Consider the following 21,426-nt stretch of genomic DNA (forward strand, 5'->3'; position numbering starts at 1 on the left):
CAAATCTAGTTAATGGAGAAATCCTGTAATGTCAGAGTACTGTCTTGTTCATAGAAGAAGTAGCTACTACAGTATTTTTAACAGATTTTGTCAGGAAAATTGTTTATAGTGCTTCTTAATTAGTGTATGTACCTTTTAAGTGCTGCTTAGTGAATATTTATAAATTGATATCAAGACAAACAAGGTGCGCATCTGAATACTTCATGCTGCTCTAGTGTAGCAGTGTCTGCTAAATCCTACAAAATTCTTCCTAAGAAGATTTGGACTTCTTATGGTGTAACTACAATACTGATGGCAAAACAGCATCTTTTTTTAAACTTGTGTATTTTCTGCCTCCCAAATAATGTCTCTTAATAGTTACAAAAATTACCTTCAGGCACTCCTGTTAATATTAAAAAAATGAGTATGGGTTCAGAAGAAGTTATACTTAACCCCCTTTAATTCACATTAACAAAATTAGCTCTGTTCCAGTGTTTAAGATGTTAATTCTGTCCCTACTGATGTCATGGTCAGTAATACACTTCTGTTCTCCCAGGGAGCTTATTATATTTTTGCTCTTTGTGACAGCAGAGGACAAAAAATAGGAAGTCTCAGGGTGAGTCATTTGAATAAAAAAATATATAAGTTTACAAATAAAAAATAAGTTATTACTTCTGTAGTATAATCAAACTTTATATTCTGAAGGGATGTCACCTTCAGACAACCATGAACATACTTCAATTTTGTATATTATATTTTCCCCAAGATATATTTACTATTGAGGCTATAGATCTTAAGCATCTTCTTTCCTTTCTTTGACAGGAAATTCTGGTGGTTAAAGATCATGGCAACCATAGAGGAACTGGCCCATCAAATTATTGAACAGCAAGTGGGAGAGGTACATAAATTTTGAGTCCTGTTTAAGAGTCAGTGGATAATTAAATGTACAGACTGATATGCAAAGGCCAAAATCACAAGGGAATATACGTTTTAGTACACGCAAAGCTTCTGGAGACTCTCCCATAGAAGGCTAGAATAACTTATTATGTTTGTTTTAAAGTTATGATGCAGAGTCTTTTTTTGCCAAAGTTTGCCCCACAGAAGTGAAGCTAAGGAAAATCTAGCAGAGTTTCCAGTAAGTGGCTAACTGTTCAGCTCTGCTTTGTGGGTCTGTAGTGGTCTTCAGAGAGCTGTCTGGTTATATAATTACTTTTGTTCACTTGCAGTTACAAAATTTACAATCAAGAGAGTTACCAGCAGATAGGTATTACTTTCCAATTAAGCAATTGCTTCGGTTGTTATTTTTGTTATTGCTAGTAAATTTTGTTATTGCAATGTGCGATCGCAGCCCAGGCGGACAACCGTGTGGCCAGCAGGTTGTGGGAGGTGATTCTGCCCGTCTGTTCCTCTCTTGTGAGACCTCATCTGGAGTATTGTGTTCTGTTCTGGAGTCCTCAACACAAGGATATGGAGCTGTTGGAGCGGGTCCGGAGGAGGCTACAGGGATGATCAGCGGGCTGGAGCACCTTCCCTGTGAGGACAGGCTGAGAGAGTTGGGGTTGTTAAGCCTGGAAAAAAGAAGGCTCCACAGAGACCTTATAGCGACCTTCCAGTACATGAAGGGGCTACAAGAAAGCTGGGGAGGGACTATTCACAAAGGCTTGTGGTGATAGGACAAGGGCAATGGGTATAAACTGGAGATGGACAGATTTAGACTAGACATAAGGCAGAATTTCTTCACCATGAGAGTGTTGAGGCCTGGCCCAGGTTGCCCCGGGAAGCTGTGGCTGCCCCATCCCTGGAGGTGTTCAAGGCCAGGTTGGATGGGGCCTTGGGCAGCCTTATCTAGTGGGAGGTGTCCCTGCCCATTGCAGGGGGGTGGAACTGGATGATCTTTAAGGTCCCTTCCAACCCAAACTATTCTATGATTCTGAGGAGAAAGGAAAGTGCTCCTGTGTTTCATTGAAACAATGGTCAGAGGTGACATAGGTTTTGCTTTCTTATGATACTTTTTCTTGTTCATGAAGCATTTTAAAACACAAAATTATTATTTATTATGATGTTCACAAATGTGTTTTTGTTAATGTAGGATTTTTTTTGCATAAAGGCAAAACTTCTTTTAAAAAGAGAATGTATAGTCTTGCCTATATGTTTCTCTTTTCAAATTCTGCCAACTGCTGATCATCTTGTGCTGAGTGTCAGACAATTCATGTGTCTACTTCAAGATCCCATTCCTTTGTTTATGTAGGGAAGTCGTCTATCTAGAGCTCGCAGCAATCTTTCTTTAATCTGTGGTTGGGTACACCAGGGACCTGGTGATTTGGCTTTACAGTCCTGCCAGGTAACAGTAACAGAGGAAAGCTACGCAGTTATTGAAGCAGAGTCTGTCATACATATACAAAATGTAACTTTTAACAAATATCGTGGTTGTTCTTATCAGTACTTTTTTCTTAACTGCATTTAAAAAACTGTATTCTGTATAGAAGTAAAACTGTCAAGCTGACATTTTGTGGCATCTAAGAGCAGTTTTATCTTACGCAGCACGTTGATCATGATGTTTTAAGGGAGCAGAGGTAGAACAGGGCTGGAATATGTAGCTTATTTTGTAAAGCAAAGATAATTCACGTAAAACACTGATTGCTTATGCGTCATCACGTGTACATGTCACTTGAAAGGCTGATGCAGAATTTTACTGCTTGAAAGTATCTCTTTCAAACTGTAAATGTTGCTGTATAAGAAATGCTTCGTTTACTTAACCAAAGAAGTGGGTAAATTGTTTAAATACGCACAGTATTCAAACTCATGGAAAACCAGACATTTTTAAACAGCAGTGTTTGAAAATGTTGGGCAGTAGTTTGACAAGCATTTCTTTTGATGCTGCTGGCAGCTTAAGCAATCCCGCATTAGCTTAATCCCACTCTCGTTTGCTCTGATGTGCCTGCTTCTGAGCGTTGTGGAGATCTGGATTGAAGGTTTGATGCATGCTAAGAATATTCCTTGTTTGTCTGTCTGTCTGCTAGGCTGCTATTTAAACTGTATCAGTGTCCTATTCCAGATTACTGAATGATGAGCCCACCAGTTTTACCTGCCAAGCTGAAGGGATAGGAGCAAGTAGGTTATAAGAGCCAAGACTGCTACCAGAAGTAATGCCTTTTTGGGTTAAATTTCAGTATCAATTTAGGCTGATGAGAGTTTGTATTTCTGCAGCTCATCAAGTCTTACTCATCACTCCTTTCCCTTCTCATACCTCCAGCTGTTTGTTCTTGCCTCCATTCTTCTGCTGATACTGGTGTTTATGTGGTGTTGTGGCTGCAAGATCAGGAAGCTGATGCAGGAGGAATGAAAAAGCTTCTCAACCTGTAACAAAACAAAACCTTTACTACAAATAGATAGATATTCTCTAAATTAATTCTTGGGGTGGGAAGGAGGAGCAGTTGAAGAGGAACATTTTTATAATCATCTAAATATTGGGATGGTTTTGTCAGGATTCAAAAAGTTGTAGTGGGTGATTCCACTTGCTGATCACTCAACAGTGACCAAAACCTTCTTTTGATGCAGCTTCAGTTTGGCAAAGTGTTTTGGTGCTTCACCTCAGTTCAGCCACTGCACGGAACACGGTCAGTTCTCATACAGAATCTTATTTTTCATCACATGTTACAATGCAATCAGAAACGGATTGGGTTTGTTGCACAAAAGTGCAGGGCAGGCTTTGTAGGGGCAATTTTTTTTATTTTCATCCAGCTTATGCGGCACCCAATTGTCAAGCTTATTTGATTTTCCAGTCTGGTGCAAATGTCAAACAACTATTGAATCATCAGTGTTTAGTTCTTCTGGAACTTCTCAAGTTACTTTGCCTGGGTCTCCCTCAACACTGGCCCTCAATTGATTGTTGTCTATTGCAGAAGGATGTCCGCAACCCTCTTCTTCTTCAAGGCTCTCATTTCTGTTACAAAACTTTTGGAACCAATGTTGAGCTGTACATCATTGATGGTCCCCTGGCCAAATGCTTGGTTGATATTGCTAGCAGTTCCTACTCCTTTACATCCTCTTTTGAAATAATACAACACAATTGCTCAAATCTCTGTTTTTCCCATCATTAATTTGACTGCATAATATGGAAAAGAATAAACAGTGAAAACAAAATCAGTACCAAATTTTGTGGTTTAAAATTACATACAACATGAACACAGTTAAATAAAAGTTTAATCCACAGTAGGCAGCACAGTTTACAGTGACAAAACCAACAATTATTTTTGCACCAACCTAATATATCCATTGTCTTTTATTACATATGTTTCTTCTTTCTAGATTTCCCATTCCCAGGGAGCTGTTACACAGACACTAATGGATGGGACGGCACAACGAATACAGATAGTCCCTGCAGATTCAGGCCTCTCTTTACCACAACGTATCCAGGTACGCTTCATCTGATACATTTTAAAAGCAGAGCTTCTTCCAGTTTTCTTATGTGATTATTTTTATTTGTGTCATATTATTTGCTGAAATGTAAATGTTCTGCCCTTGGTGGCAGATAACATCTCTATATAAAAAGGAATAAAACATCATTCCAATACTTCTCCTTTTTTTTTTTTTATTTCTCATAAGGACTTTAAGATTTACAAAAAATATTAACCACGGAACAGAAAAAGACTTCTCCCAATACTGCAATGATTTGTCTCTTTAAAAGCTAGTAATTTTTAGATTTGGTAATTCAACTGATTTGTAGAAACATTTTGGAGCAGGGAGGAAGGAATGTACACCATTATATTGTTGATACAAGTCATGAAAAAATGCAGGGCAACCTAATGTCTCTATCCTTCTAGTGTCTGAGAAGGATACTGGATTATGATTGTCCCAGCCAGTGTTACCTGTCCCAATATACTAATTCATAATCTGGCCAAGTCATAATCTCCAGTTCAAGAAGAAGTTCTCGCCAATGTATGTAGTTAGATGTCTGTATATGGAGATTAGGAAGATTTGGGGAATAGAATTTTATATTTTATCCCAAAAAAGTCAGTGCAAGTCCTTGCAAACATTTTATTTTTAAATGTTATGCTAGAGAAAAATATCAAGTGCAGAATAAATTAAAAAAATATTCTCAAATACATGTTGTTGCATACAGAAACGCTCTAATTTAAGTGAGCCGGCTGCTAGTATAATGTTGACTGCTTTTTCTTTCGCTGGCTTAACTCTGCAGTATTTTCCACTGTTTTTTCCTGTTTTGGTGCATTGTGTTCAAGCTTTGTCCTGCCTTCCAAGACTCTTCACAACTGACCCCTCCCTACATGATCTTTTGTTTTGTTTTATCCCCCTCCCACCCCCATCGATGCTCTGGTCACAGTATGGGTCTTATCTATCCAGTAGAATTTTACTCTTTCAGCTGCCTCCACTCCTTTTCTGCACTTTGGTACAGCTGTAGCTTTTATTCCGTTAATCAATTAACCACCTTCACTTTACCCTGTGTGTTCCTTGTTCACACCTGTATGCTGTCATGTCCACGTGTGAAGCTATTTAATGTGCTTTCAGCACCAAGGTCTGAATGTGAGACGATGACACATAAACCTCTGAGCTTTTATTGTTGAATAGCTGGACAGTCCTGCTGGTTCAAAAGCAGAGGCAGACTTCTCACCCTTCTGTGTCGGCTTTTTGGGGGAGAGAGGAGAACTACACTTGCTTAGGCATCAATTACTGCAAATATACTGAACACAGAAGGATTGTATCTTTAGGACCTTTATATAGTTAGTCGTTATCTCGTGTTGCTGGAAAATCACTTGTTTCTAACCCAGCTACTTTGTCCCTTGTCTTTTATCACCATGCTCATTGATTCTTGTTTCAAAATGGATGGTAAGCGCTTTGGGGCGGTTGTTCTCTCTTCATATGTGTGGAACGGCACTCAGTGGAATGACATTCTTCCTGTAACAGGCACCTACAAACATGTCACCAATATAAAAAATAAACTAGATTTGAAATAGAACTTAGTAATGAAAGCTTTCCTCAAAGCAGAATTGAAGCGATGAGTAAAGTAGCTTGTAGGAGCAAATACAACTCAGTGAAATGTTCAAAACAGATGTTAAATTTATTCATTTTTAGTTTATATTTTCAATCAATATTTTTCCTTTTTTTTAAATGAACATAAGTAATTATTTGAAATCTCGAAATACAAAATCCTCAGTAAAATGTACTTCAAATCATATTTCATTAGTCACTCTTTGTAGAGTTGAATTTGTTGTTAAACAGACATTTCTTTTCAAAACTAGCTCTGTTATAAACAGGTGGTTGAGTCCTCTGTGTGTAGACGTTGGTTTTTTTTCTAAAATAGAAGCACAGAATTACTGAGGTATTTTCTTTATTGAAATGATGTTCAAATGGAAGTCAAAATTTGTTAACGGGTAAGGTTTAAAAGCAATAAAGGAAAATACCATCCTTCATTATCATTAGGTGCTTAAATGAAATACGTGGGGTAAAATGTATTAATTAAGCAGACAATCCTGAATATATTCCTGGTTTATAATATTATCCCTTTAGTGATACTGAGTTTCAGATTATTAAGAAACATAATGTGTTGTCACTGAGCCCTGAATGGATTCCCTTGAGAAGATAAATGATTTTATTTTTGATTACTTTTTCCTCTTACGTAAACACCTAGGTACTGCAAGTTGTTAAACTTTGGTGAACTGCTCCACTTTTCAGAGGCCCATTGCGATGTAGGTGGAGTTTTTGCAGGTGTATGGCCATAAGTGGTCAGCTGCAGACAGACTCTGCCAGTTTGTTGAAACTGCTCTTAGGCCTCTGTCAGCTGCAGAAACGGTTTGTGCAGATTGAATAGCTTTGTAGGGGTGTTATTGTAGCACTGTACCTACTATCTCGTGTAGTGAAAGCTACATGGACATCCTCCTAGAACTGCAGGAAGCCATGTAAAGAATTGGAACACTGTTAAATAGGTGTGAAGTGAATTGTGTGAAGTAGCAATGGTTCTTCTACTGGTTGTCCTTCCATATTTATCTACAAATACATACCTTTTTTAAAATATGGAGCTGGACTGCAATAAGGAAAAAGATAAATTAGCATATATATAAAAATCATTTCAACTGTAGTTCAAATTTGTATGTTCGCTATTGGAATATGCTGGTTTTTGAGTTAGTTTTATTCTATACTTCGTATAAACCTACCTAGATCAAGTATATGCCTTTTTGGTGTACGCATAGTTGTACTTTTAAATTATAATAGGGAAAGAAGAAACAACATCGTATTCATTATTTATCATTATTGATGACAACATGCATTGAATTTCTCCTAATCCAAATAAAGTAGATGTGTTTGGAGAGAAGGGGAAGCTACTTTGGAAATAGCCAGGAAAGACACAAGAGAAATAAAGATTGTATGTAAAGAAAAGTGGAAGGAAGTTTAGCAAAGAAGGGAATTAAAAGGGCAAGGACGTTTGCCTTCTAAAGAATATAGAACCAACATAAAGGAATTAAAAGGAGAAATAAGGGAATATTGTAGTCATTTGTAGTCCCAGATTTGTGGATATCTGAGAAAACTGAGTGGGAAACCCTGTATTAATCATGTTGATAACCATTGTGGGGGTTTTGTATTGTCTTCCCACCTTACACCCCAAATCTAACGATAATTTACCTCCTTTCCTTATATCTTTAGCATCTGAAATTATCGTTTTACCTCAACTTCTCCCTTAAATAAGCTTTTATTATTCTTCTGCAGAGAAAAAAGAATAAATTTGATCCATTAAAATGTTAACAGCAAAAGATCATCTGAAAGAAACATACTCCTTTTGTATATTTCTGAATATTTGAAAGTGGTATTATTGATGTATAACTGTTCAAATTAGATACTCTACAATTTCTATCTCTCACTGCTTATCACTTTAAAAAATAAGCTATATACAGGTTTTTGATGCAAATTTAAGTATACTCAACACTTAGAGAAAGTAATAAGCTGGTTGTGAAGGTCCAGTAGCAACACTGGTAAAGGCTTGTGTGAAATTATGCCTCATTCAGCTTCCTTGTGCCCCTGTTCTTCACCTAAAAAATATAATTAATAGTGCTGCTCTAATTACATGAAACTAGTTATGATAAGTGTTAGAGCATGAAATAAATAATTTCATGAGTAATAAGGACTATATAAATGTTAGCTATGGACAGATAGATGTAAATGTTTGGTTGTAGTTAAAAAAAAAAAAAAAGATTTATTTTATTGACCTGTAATTCAAAAATTGCGGGAAACAATGTGTGTAGGATGATTCTCCTCAGTCTCAAGAATAAACCAGGCAGTTATCTTATTGGCATTTTGATGGAGAAAGGCAGGAAGTGGCTAAAAGTGAGGTTTGTAATGGAAGATACATGGAATCTTGATTATTTTCTCTGAGGTTTATAATCTTCTGACAACGTTGGCAGAAAATAGAGGTTAGTGGAGGATTATTCAGTGAAGTTCCTCTGTATTTGTGCTGAAAAATAGAGGTTAGTGGAGGATTATTCAGTGAAGTTCCTCTGTATTTGTGCTGAAAATAGAGATAAAATGGAAAAAACAGTCTGCTGGTCTGTTCTTAATTATGAAATGAAACATGAAACAAGCTTTTCCTTTAAAAACAGAAAATAAATGGCAGGGACAGAAATTCTGTTTGACTTATTATATATGTAATAAAAAGACCTCTCCAAAATGAGGCCTAGAATGTATATACAGATGCAACAAGATCATTTGTTTTCTTGCTGTTCGATGCTTACTTTTTTCTCTTGGAAGTCTTCATTTGTGTTTTTAAAAAGTTTTTTGGATGTGTCCTAGTGCTGAGTTACAGGCGTACCTCGAATTCCAGGTGCAAAAATTGTCAAGAGTTTCAGCAGTACTGCAACAGCATGTGCCAGTTGTAAAACTTGAGTATGAACTCGGGTTTTGACTTCAAGCACCCTGGATTGAAATGCATTTCAAATACAGTGAAAGTCTGAGGTTTGGCCTGGGTTTACTTCACTTTTGTGTGACAGAGGGGAAGACAATCTTGCTTCACAAATGTCAAACGCAAACTTCCTGTTTTCTTCAAGTGCCCAGATTGGGGCCCAAAGGTGAACTTAAATTACCATAACAATTTGAGATAAATGTATTATTAGATTGTCACAGATCAGCAGACGGGCCAGAAGATTCAGATTGTTACAGCACTTGATCAGAGCTCAGCAGGAAAGCAGTTCATCTTAACAAATCATGATGGCTCTACCCCAAGCAAGGTGATCCTTGCCAGACAAGATTCCACTCCAGGAAAAGTTATCCTAGCAACTCCAGATGCTGCAGGTGTCAACCAACTGTTTTTTGCATCCCCTGATATATCTGCACAACACATCCAGGTAGATAATCCACTTTATTTTGTAATTTTGGTTCAAATGGCATAAAGAAGAGATGTTTTGTTTCCAAATATGTCTGTCTGGGTTCTCCTTTTTTGATTTTTTTTAACAATCTGCTTTTCCTTGCATTAGGACTCAGTGTGGATACTTAGAAATTATGAAGAAACCTCTTTTTTTTTGTAAATTTATTGCTTTTAAAATGTATACGCTGACTTGTGACATCAGAAAGAATACTGTTATTTATATTGTCATTTCTAGCTCCTGCCATACCAACTGTCTTTTTTTACTTCTCATTCATTGACTCTACATCTCTTTTCATGTGTTATTGAAAAACATACTCTTTTCTCCATTGTCTTTATCACTTAACATTTCCTTATGCTTGTTTTCCTTTTTTGTACACTGTTGTAACTACTGTTCAGCTGTGTGAATTGTACTCGCAGGTAGTTTCTCAGGGAGACTATTTAGTAGGGAAGTGAATTACTTAGTGGAGGTGGGAAAGTAATAAATACTACAGGTGTTGAGTTAACTAACCTCCGACTACAACCAGGCAGGGTTGTAAATTCCCAAACTGGTCCCCAATGCACCTTACTCCCATGCACATTTTATATGCTGCTTCCTTAGTCCTCACTTTCCAACTTCCAGGCGTTCTGCACCATATCCTCCTGTGGCCAGGATGGGATAGCACTGATGTGAGTAGCATGAAGAACATGCACAGAAGACGTGGGAGATGTGCGCTCCTTCGGCATAAAGGAGATCAGTGTGCTCCAGCTGAAGTGTAGTTATTGTGCATTGTTTACCCACGTACATTTATGCTGCTGTTAAAATACATCAGTGTGGCAGGCCAGGAAACATTGGGGTAGCTACAGCCCATGGAGCCCAGGAGCTGAGACTTAAATAATGGCCAGAAACGGTTGCTTAACGAAAAATACTGAAAACTAGACAAGTAAATAATGATCCTTCTGAGCATAGCCTTTCAATTCCATTAAGCTGATGATTTAGAGCAATGCCCTGATTTGAAGATTGCAGTGAAACTGTCGTATTTGATAGCTGCTGCTAAACTTCACAACCATTTTTGTTATTGATATAGACCATATATGCTTTGGTCTGTATAACATCCTGTAGTATAATCGCATGTTCTGCAAAGAATACTTTAGATGATTTGATTGAGAGAGCTGTTCAGTAGTGTCTCTTACACTATAATAAACAGCTGTAAAAGATTCTGATGTTTTTATAAATCGCTATGACATCCTCTTTCAAGTATTTGAACTGAAGACCCCCTGATCTTTTTAGTTTGTGCTCTTCTGGAAGCCAGTCCACTACTGTGATTCACTGCAAGCCTGAAACATACCTCTGCGTTATATATTACATATTTTTTTTCTGAAACTCACAAATTTTTGCAAATGGCAAATTTGCTCCAAAGAATTTGATTGTTATGAACAGGGGAGCAGTAACAAAAGTCAGTCCTGTGGAGAGGCATTCAAGCATATATAATGGTATCATACATTTTGTATTTTAAGTAATCCTCAGCAAAAGTGTAAAACAGATGTGAAGTTTGCCACACTGGTTTAGAGAGCAAAATTCAGGTATAGGGAAAGTCTGGGCAACAAATTAAAAGCTCTAGTTCTGGTTGTGCTGTTTGCGCAAAATGTTGTCAGTCAATATGTATGGGTAGAGATTTTTTTTCTCTACTTAAAGTAGGTGAAATAGAGAGTACCATTAATTTGTTGTTCAACTGCATCCTCTTTGGGATCTTTCATATTTTCTCCCCTAAATGATCTTCTCACCTGCAGTTTTGCCTTTTCTGTTGTTCTTCCATAGCCTTCACCTGTGTTGCTCATTCAGTTGCTCTGAAAAAAACCCTCTCCTTTATTGTACATTGTCTTTACTTTGACTCATTTGGCAAGGCCCTTTTTCCCATCATCTGATTTACTTTCAGTGATTCTTCTTCATCTTAATAATCAGTTTTATTCTTTGTGTTGATGAGTTCTCTGATTCTGGGATTTTTATCTCTGCATGGGCCAAATTCTGTGGTCCTTCCTTATGTGGAACTCCGTGTTTCACTGCAGGTTTCATTTATGGAAGGACTTGTTTATATCTGTTCTATATAATATCATGAAAATACATGATGTTAATAATTGAAGTTAGGAAGGAATGAAAGGTTAGGAAGGAGTGAAAGGTTAGTATTCTTTTAATTCATTGTTATTATTTTTCTTTAAAAGATGTTATATTAAAAGATAACTTAATAGTTGAATTTTTGTGACAGTATTGTTAGCAAAGGCTAACTGGAAAGAAGTATTCTCATGCATATCATATATACTATCTTGCAGACTTTCAAAAAAACAGTGATTTTTTCGTTTCCTCTGTAGAAGATAGGGTATTTTTTCTTGTATCAGAGGTCCTGTTTTGAATATGCAAAGAGAGAGTATCTGACTTCCTAGTAAGATGCAGGAGAAGTTAGAAATTCTTAAAGCTTGTAAACTGTGATCTGTTTTTAATGGGAAGAATAATTTTTTCTTTTCTGGTTTTTGTAATTGTCAAGATGATCTTTAGTTGGTAACTGTGATATGCGTGTTCCTTTTTTTAAACTGAATTTTTGCTGTGCTTTATTTATGGAAGGCTGCAGCGCCCACCCTGCAGTGCTGGGGCTCTAATATGTGCTTAGTGCAGCTTTACAGGTACCAGAGATAAATAAATGAATGATGTCAAACTGTTACTGAAAGCCAAACTATAAACCACTTAATGGTAGCATCCAGACGACATTTTCTATTGGTCCGCCACTTGTGTGTATTATGAAAAAAGGAATTAACGAATCTGGCTGTAGCTATTGTAGCCTTTACATGAGGTTTTTTTGTTCCATCTATTCAATGCTTCAGTTTCTTTTGTACTATGAACTAGTCATTAGGGGATACAAAAGGTAAGATAAAAGTATGAGAGTGCTGAATGTTTTTCAAAATCTCAGTCCGTTCTGCAGTGGTAACATTTAAATAAATGAGATCTTTAAATCTTTTTGGAAGTATTGAAGTTCTTGTTCCATCCTGAAAAGGAGCTCAGTAGCATGGCAGGTAGCTCCTTTGTGCCTACGAAGACTGTAAAATGTAGCGAAGAAACCTTGTACTTTGTAGATATGATCCCCTATCTGAGAGCGAAAACAAGCATGAGATTTATTTTAGTCTTTCTTGATGGTAAGAAAAATAAAATTATATCACACTTTTTTCCAGATCTTAACAGACAGCTCTCCCAATGAACAGAGCCTAAATAAAGTGTTCGATCTGTGTGTTGTATGTGGAGACAAGGCATCAGGTATTTTTTTCTTTTTTTTTGTGTAAATTGGTGCAATTTTATAAAAACACTTCAAAATTCTTCTGAAGCTGTGTAACAGTTTGCATGCATCTACATCTATATATATACATGCAAAACCAGAAAGGATACACTACTCTTTAAATGGAGAATTACTCTAAGTATTGCTCTAGTGTCCATGGGTGGACTTATTTATTGTTGGTTTACATATAGGACAGGACAGTATAGGATATTTCAGTATTTTCTACCAAATAGGTTTTGCCTTTTCTTCTTAGGCTCATACATCTTATTTTCCATGATAAAAATTTGGATGATAAAATTACTTAAGCAACACTGTTGAAAGATTTTTCTTCCTTAAAATTATGTCACGCAGTGAACTATGCTATTGACTGGTTCTCTCTTAAAATATATGAGAAACCTGTTAATAATTTTAAACATGAAACCAGTAGTTAAGAAGGACTTATAAGTACATGGAAGTAGTGCTAACCTGGTATTTGTGCACTAGAGTTAGTTATTTGAAGAATTAAAATTGTAAAAATGCATTAGAATTCCAATAAAAAGTGTGCTTTAAAACTGTATGCTCATATATTGTGTCCAAAATGGAGTGCTGTGGTAGAAAAGAAAGATGTTTCATGCACTAAATTTTGTGTATTGATATTAAGAGACTGGAAAGAATTCTAGTGGGAGCAGTGGGCTGGTGTCTCCCACATTGCCTTTGCATGTGCACCTGCCATCAGGTGTTCCAGATCTGTCAGAGGTGGAATTACTGAGAAGCATCTTGTCTTTTTATTAGAGAGAGAAATAAGGACTGTTCCTCGACATGGTTTAGGTGAAAGCTCTTTTTTTTTGTGTGCTTTCTTTGTTACAGAAGATAATGGGGTGTGAGAGATAAGACATTTAACTTTGCTCTGTATTTAGCTAAAATTAGACTGCTAGGGAAATCATTGCTCCATCAGAAAATTTTTAGGATTTGTCAGTGACGACTGTGTGGTGGACTTCCAGTAATATCAAAATGTGACAGCTGCAGCTAAATGCTCCTTTGGGGAAGCAGAAGAAATAAAAGTGGGGGCCCAGGGGCAGGAGTGGTTAAAGATAGGATATAATCATAAGAAGTAGTAAGATGTAGAACAAACTGCTTAGAAAATAAAAACATTTAAAGATTTTCTATGGCAGCAAAGTTTTGCATAAAAATTATAGTTCCTAGAGCTCTTAGTACGTGTTAGGTCTCACCCATCTCAAAGGAAAATTCCGCCAAACGTAAGGCAAAGATCTGGATATTCTGCTCCAAGAGGCCCTGAGCAGCTGCGCGTTCTGGGGAACCTCTTGTGTGACTAGCAGTGTCTTGCACACTGCTTTGCAGTCACCTCCAAATCCAAGTAGCTATGTCAAAGAGCAGGTGGAGAAGCAGCCGAGGCATTTCATGGGATGAAAATTAAATATTCGCAATCCAGCTGCTGTTAAAATGTTTTCTGAGTTACATTCTTTTAATATAAAATACATTTTCATAAATTTGAAATTTTAATAGAGTGTTAATATGGTTGTGACAGAGTGAGTTAGAAAGCCTGTCAGATTTCCTAGAAACTTCAGGCAGGCAAGATGGATGTATCTAAAAAATGTTTGTGAGGACTGAGGAAAGAATTTTAAAATATCTTTTCCCTTAAATGAGTTCATGTTTGAGATTTATTTTTGTAATATGCCCTACTTAGTTCAAAGAGCACCCACAGCAGCTCCGCAGTTTATATTTCAAGTGTTTGTCATTGGTCTTTGGTTTTAGAATTTTTTTTTTCCTCAGAATCCTAGAGTTAAAATTGTTGGAGTGCCAAGCATGCCTTAATCAAAACTAGTACTTTTTAGTAATGTTTGTATTTTGTGCTATAGCAGAATTGAAACAATTCACTTCTGAAAAATAACTTTTAAACTTTTTTCTGTAGTATATCCTAGACATTTTTAAATGTTAGTATTACATATTAGAAAATTCACAGAACTGATTTTTTTGAAAAAAACCTATTTAGCTATTTTAGATTATTCTCTCATTGAAGAGCTGAAAGAGCTTAAGGATGTACCATTACCCTGTGAGGAAAATGAAAGGTGAAGGTAAAACTTTGAAGTGAATTACCTACTGCTGTCATGTGCCGTGTTTGCGCTTTCCACCACTCCATTAGATTTAATGCGTATAATTTCAGCAGCTGAGTTTGTAATGAGCAACAACAGGGCTTGACAGTAGGGGTAGTAAAAAAAAATCCTAATGAATATATAAATAAAACGAGTTTCTTCTATGTTCTTGCTAACTATTTTCTTAGGGTCTTTTAACATCTCTGTCAACAAATTCAGCAAGAATTTAGTAACCAGCTTGCCCATTTGCAAAATTTGTCCTGTTGAAGTGCTTTGAACTAGAAAAAACGGTTCACTTGCTTTTTAATGTTGTTCTATAGCCAGGATATATTTTGAGAACTGTAACAGCTGGGGAATAAATGTTCTTTTTCTGGGTAAAATAGCAAACGTTCTGTTTTTAATAAATATAAACTCTAAAAAAATATAACAGTGTAAAATTAATATCATGGTTTGTGTTGTTCTGTAACTAGGGCGTCACTATGGAGCGGTAACTTGTGAAGGATGCAAAGGATTCTTTAAAAGGAGCATACGGAAGAATTTGGTTTATTCGTGCCGAGGAACAAAAGACTGTGTCATTAACAAACACCACCGGAATCGATGTCAGTACTGTAGGCTGCAGAGATGCATTGCATTTGGGATGAAACAAGATTGTAAGTGTCAATAAGCGGAAATTATTTTGGCTGGCAGCTGTGCTAAAGTTCATAGTGCAAAAGATCTGCTTTGTAGTAATACAGATAGGTTTCTTTTTCTATGTGCAAATTAAGCTACTGAATGTTTCAGATCTTTGCACCACCTTGCCACTTTTTCCAAGACTGAGGCTGCTGGCAATTGCTGTTCACTCTTGGCAGAGTTCTGCAGAGACAGTTTTTCACAAAACACAGATCAGTAGTGATCTAGAGTTCAGTTCTTAGCGATTCTTGCAGATTTCAAGTTCCTTTTTAGGTTTCCGTATATTGGATGTAGCGATATTGCAATGCCACAGCAATATTGGAATGCTAAATATGCAGAAAAGAAAGCAATAGATTAATTCTCCAGCCTTGATACTGCCACACTGTTACTGTTCCCCGTAAGGTATAACGCTGTAAGTCTCATTTTAACATTCTCTAATCCATCCAAAGCAAGGTGGTGTCTGTGTGCTGAAGACTGGATTCATTCCACCTAGTTTCACTGAATTATTCAAATTACAAATCTGCGGCTTCTCTGAAGTCGGTGATTGTGAGTCAGGATGTTGCCCAGATGTTAAGTGGTCTGAACTGATCTTTGTGAGTGTCCCCTTCCCTCTGTATTGTGTAAGCTCCTAACTTAGGAAGCTTCTTTAAGGGCTTTAAGTTATGAGGGTTCAACCCAGGCCCACAGTTAATGGAAAAGGGTACCATGAGTCCTTTACAAATGAGCTGAGAGTGTGAGATAGTGAAATTGATAGAAAGGGAAGCTGTAAGCCTCCACATCTTCATCCAAATTAAAAGTAAGGTTTAAGGAGATTTCTCTTTAATTGTAACTTGAAAAATTAAGTGTCTGTGTGTTTGGTCTCAAACTGTGACTACTGCATCATTTCATTAAGAACAAATCCAATCGATGCATTGTCTTTTACCCAAATTTATGGGTTATATGGTAATTTTTTTTAGCTATATTCAGAGTAATTATTAAAATTGCATATTAAATAGAGGGAAAAAAGGATCATTTCATAGTCTGTAATTTTGGATATTGCTTCATAGTTGCATATTGTTTTGTTAGCTGTGCAGTGTGAGAGAAAACCTATTGAAGTGTCACGAGAAAAATCTTCAAACTGTGCAGCTTCTACAGAAAAGATCTACATTCGGAAAGATCTTCGTAGCCCATTAGCTGCGACTCCAACTTTTGTAACAGACAATGAAACAGCAAGGTATGTAAATTCAACTCAGAAGTAGTTATCTCTGTTTCCTGAAATAGGAAAAAAATAATCCTAACATTAATAAAAATTAATATGTGTGCTGTTTTGTGTTAGATCAACAGGTCTGCTGGAATCGGGAATGTTTGTTAACATTCATCAGTCTGCAATAAAAAGTGAGCCTACTGTGCAATTGACTCCAGATAAGGTACATGGTGATATGGCTGATAGATGAAGCAGAGCTCATTGCTGTAATTGTTTATGTAGGGGGAAGGGTGCTCCGTTTAGTTGTACCCCTGTTTTGTTAAATTCATTTTAAAACTCTCCTTTACAGCATTAGCCAGTGTTGCAAATGCCTATTCTTCACAAGAATGCTTTTAGCCTCACATAGTGAAAATGCTGAAAACTTTACAAAGTAAATGCCTTCCTCCGCATTTTTCAAGGGCTTTAAGGGGTGCATTATTTTTCTTTGTATTAGGCAATCTTGACACTTGGATATTTCTTTTGTACCAATAGAGTGAGGTGTTTGAAAAACCTCACATGGCATGATCACAATGCATTTCATAATTACGGCTAGGGTTTTTTCCCCTGAATTGCTAACTTTTTTGCAAAAGTATCTCAGCAACCATCTTATTTCTGTGCTGGTTTTCCTTTGTTTCCATTTTGTTACACTTACTGATCCACTAAAGCCATGTGATAACTTCCTTACCTGTGCGCAGTAGGAAGCTTTTCTGTTTTTCTATCTGATATTAAATTACCTCATACTGGTTTCATGCATTTTGCCTCCCTTGCTCAGTCTGCAAAGGGCTCCATCAAAAGTTGTTTATTCCATTTCACTTTTCCGGCTCTGTCTGCAGGGCATGACGACACAAGCTAAATTACTTGTAGCACGCTGGTGTTAGCAGCAGCATACGTGTCTGCAATCATGCACTTCCCTTATTGATTTCTTTTGTGGGGCAAGGTGGGAAATGTGTCATTCTGCCTCTGAGTTGCTTGTCGCTACTGAATCACCTTGTGCCCTGGCAGTTAAATGAAGACATAAAAACCAAAAAAAGGCTGCAGCAGGGTTCTTTTTCTGCTGGCTTTTGAAGGTGACTTTTTATCCATTCCTTCTTTTCAAACATTCTCCTACCCTTTTACTACTGACTCATTTACATGATAAAGGAGGGAAGATACTAAAAAATATCATCTAGTCCAGTCTTACAGTCCTGGTGACTGACTAGTGAGTGGAGATGATAAATACTCTTTCTGCACTTGCTTACCTTCTGCAACTTCCTTTCTGAAAGTAGTAGATAGCTATTACTTGTAAAAGTCTAAATATTTCATATTTTGAAGCACTGCAGTGTCTAATTGCTGCATTATGATTACTCATTTACTGAAACCAATAATTTTCTTACAGACCTATTCACACACTTAGTTTTTCATTTATGTAAAAGTTGGATTTGTCTGCTGCAAGTTAACTGCTGCCAATACGAGAGAATAAAAAACTCTGGTTTTCCCCTAGGTTGAAGCCTGTCAGGGAGATTTAAGTACATTGGCAAATGTGGTGACTTCATTAGCAAGTCTCAGTAAATGCAAAGACATGTCACAGAGCAGTACAGAGCTGTCTATGATCGAGAGTTTAAGTAACGGAGATGCATCGTTATCTGAACTCCAGCAAGAAGAACAAGCTAGTAGTGACGTTACAAGGTAAGGCATGTTACACTTGAAAATACAGGTAATTTAACTGCATTAAAAATAACAGCCTGAGCTCATGTGGAAGATAATCTTGTAAGATTCATCCAAGTGAAATCATCATGAAATTTCATTTGAGAGGTAAATACGCTCAGTTGTTCGTACTTGAAATGAACTTCAATGTCAATCTCACAGCTGATTTTCTTACCTTTTGGATGTCCTTAACACATCTTAGATCTTGTACTGTAGTCAATACTTTGTATTGTCCTAGAAAAACGTTCATTAGAGATCTCACGTAAGTAGTTTAATGCCTGTAACTGTTAATTACCTTAAAAGCTTGAAAAGCGTAACTGTCAATATAAATGCATTCATTGAGTATCTTACAGACTTTTGTCTTTCACTAGGCTTAACTGAGCCATTTTGGCGAGCATGTGTGCAAGATTCTGTGTAGTACGTACTCAGTTATTCTGTCAGTCACAGCCGTACTGCCCTTGATTGTCATCTCATGGAAGCTGCTGACAGCTGTGCCAGTGATATTCCTTTATACATCATCTAGACTGTGTATGCTGCTTTGAAAATGTGTATGTGGAATAAATCCACCAAGGAAGAAAAGATTTGGTGTATAGTTAAGTGGTTTGTACTGACTGAACTACATTGTTTCCCCTATAGTCTCTCGTATAATTGCAAGCAAAATGCATTTGTTTTGTTCCTTTCCTTATACGCTTCTTAGAAAGTCAATGTAACTGTATATAGGTGCGGATTTAGGCTTTTACTATTAGGTAAAGCATATAAGAATATGCTGTGTAAAATGTATTGCTACATGCACTGGTAAACTTCAGTCAATACTTTGGCTGTTCAAAAAGACATAATAATAAAGTTGCATGATAACCTTCCATTTCTTTATTTCCAGGCACTTCAAGATGTTTGGTTTTGCCAACTCCAGTGTTTCTATTAAGTTTTAAAAATCTGACAATGAGAAAGCAGCAGGTTCTTTTAGTCAGAGAGCCTGAAGGAGCTCTGACCCAGCTTAATGGGTACTCGTGTCCTAGAGATTTTTTAGTCTAAATCTTTAATTTCCTTGCCAGCCTTATGCCAGTTTGATCTAACAGACCCAGATGTTTACTGAAGAAAAGAGTATAAGGGATTTCAGGAAGCAAGTCTTACCCATCCGTGTTTTTCATGTATTTTATTATATTCCATTGCTTGCAGCTACAGTAATTAAGCTTTCACTTTTGCTCACAGAAATTTAGTGCACAACTTTGTTGCTACCATGGTTTTATATTGTAATGTTTTGTGCCTTGTCCTGTAATGGCTTTGTTATCTATGCTCATTTTCTACCGTTTATGAGCAGTCCTGTATATCTGTTAGTGACTGGGCCCAACAAAAAGAGACACAAAGTTGTTTCTACCAAGTAATACCAATGTGTATTATTAATAATATTTGTTCTCAGTATTTTAATGTTGATTAGATCTTTTTTTTCCCCCTCTCTTGGTTTCCATAGCTTCCAGGCAAGCTTTGTTCTGTCTTGGTGTTTTGCCTCACAGTCATTGCTCATCTTGGGGCTCCGTGTATGAAAAGGACCTGCAGTGCTGAGCCCTGAGGAAGCAAGTTCCTACTTAATCCTGCTGGCTTGCTACTCTCAGTTTATGAGATAGTAGGGACGAGATTTCTTTGAAAGCAAACATTCAAGAATAAGTTGGAAACAAAGGATCATGGGCAGCCATGGTTAACCAATGTACCTGCATGCTCTGTTTAGAAGGGACTCTTCGGCCTGTACTGGAATAAATCCAGGATCGTGGCAGATGTGTGTGATGCTTGCATTTTGGGGAAAGGAGAGATCTTGTTTCTCTCATACATGTCTGTCCCTGCTGCTTGAAGAATCCTGCAGAGATCCTATTCTTCCTAAGAAGCAGCTGCTGCTGAGCTGCTGGCTTTGCCTCTTCCACCTACAGCTGCCAAGAGGGAGCCTGCAGGGCCTGAAACTCAGATCTCCTGGCAGGAACGCAATAATATAATTTACAGAGCTTCCCCATGAATGCATTCCCTTCTGCCGGCTTTCTGTATACCTGGGACAGAGAATGTCCCAGTTGTACCTGTGAAGTCCACTTGTGCATGACCCGGTCACACTCACGGGTACATGTCAAGGTGTACTGGCTAGTGTAGGTCTAAAAACTAGTTCATTTACCATCTCAAGCCTGAACCAGTGTCAGCAAATCTTTTATTGTGCTGTTCCACTTGGTTGTAAATGATTATGTCAAACATAAAAAACATTTAATTTTTTTAGCATGTTAGTTAATTTAGATAGCATGGGAGCATGGAGGAAGAGAAGATGGCAAGAGCTCTACACCAGACTTAGGCATTAAATGGGTGGTTTTAGATTCTTTGGTAATAAACAGCTCTATAAATTGAGAATCAGCTCTACGTACAAGCTGATCATCAACTTTTGTAAAGTTTTTAGGCATTGGTCCGTAAATTTTTCATACAACACTAAACAAATGATAATGCTCTCAGAATATGTCACATAGGCAGTGATCAAGCCTGTATATTTTTGATTGAAGATACATCAGTTGTGCTTCTTTGGTGTATTCATGAACAAGTAAAACAACAGATCTATTATCAAGCAGCAAAGCAGTGAGTAATACATCTGTGCTTGTCCTGACGTCTCCCCCATGATGCTTGCGCATATGACAGGAGTTGCTGTGCCACATCAAAGGGTACTAAGGATGGTATTGAAAGCATCAGAGTGGTTTCTTATATGTATTTCAAACCCATCTTTTCAAATTCAGTTGAATACCAGAACTACAACTCATTACTTTTTTAAAAAAAAATATTGTTTGTGCTTCATAGCAGCAAAAAAATGTAAAATTTATACATGCCTTAAGTTGCTTTAAGAGTATTCTGATGAGCACGTCTGTGCTCAAAACGCTCACACCGCGCTCTCAGTAAACATCACTAAAGATATCCTGAAAGGCAAACTGTGATTCAGCAGCACAATCAAAGTGTCAAAACTGTGAATTTGTTGGCAGCCAGTGTGAACAGGATCTGCTGTTAATTTTTGTTTCAGAGCCACTGTTAGTTGGAGTTATCAGGGATTTTGTAACAGACGTCTAAGTACAAGTTAGGCACATGTGCAGGTTCCTCCTAAATTGAAAC

At 37.1% G+C, this 21,426-nt stretch overlaps 1 protein-coding gene and 1 long non-coding RNA gene across 8 annotated transcripts in view; both read left to right on the forward strand.

The window, feature by feature from the left end:
• NR2C1 (nuclear receptor subfamily 2 group C member 1) overlaps window positions 1-21,426 on the forward strand; it is a 49,867-nt gene that overhangs the window by 16,335 nt on the left and 12,106 nt on the right. For 3 of the 7 annotated variants that reach the window (XM_069853383.1, XM_069853391.1, XM_069853363.1), the window contains exons 2-8: window positions 4,288-4,395; window positions 9,096-9,326; window positions 12,542-12,623; window positions 15,203-15,382; window positions 16,467-16,614; window positions 16,717-16,807; window positions 18,104-18,288. In XM_069853383.1, coding sequence (XP_069709484.1) covers window positions 4,324-4,395; window positions 9,096-9,326; window positions 12,542-12,623; window positions 15,203-15,382; window positions 16,467-16,614; window positions 16,717-16,807; window positions 18,104-18,288 — 989 coding nt within the window. In that variant the 5' untranslated portion in view covers window positions 4,288-4,323. Of the gene's footprint in view, window positions 1-801; window positions 878-4,287; window positions 4,396-9,095; window positions 9,327-12,541; window positions 12,624-15,202; window positions 15,383-16,466; window positions 16,615-16,716; window positions 16,808-18,103; window positions 18,289-21,426 lie in introns of those variants that run through there. The other 4 variants (XM_069853373.1, XM_069853355.1, XM_069853400.1 and 1 more) reach the window with 3 other exon arrangements.
• On the forward strand, window positions 7,830-8,629 carry LOC138718882 (uncharacterized). Its single transcript, XR_011337152.1, has 2 exons — window positions 7,830-8,453; window positions 8,507-8,629. It is a non-coding gene; the product is annotated as an uncharacterized lncRNA (long non-coding RNA).

Source organism: Phaenicophaeus curvirostris, chromosome 1 (assembly GCF_032191515.1).
Source record: "Phaenicophaeus curvirostris isolate KB17595 chromosome 1, BPBGC_Pcur_1.0, whole genome shotgun sequence".
NCBI classification, from domain to species: domain Eukaryota; kingdom Metazoa; phylum Chordata; class Aves; order Cuculiformes; family Cuculidae; genus Phaenicophaeus; species Phaenicophaeus curvirostris.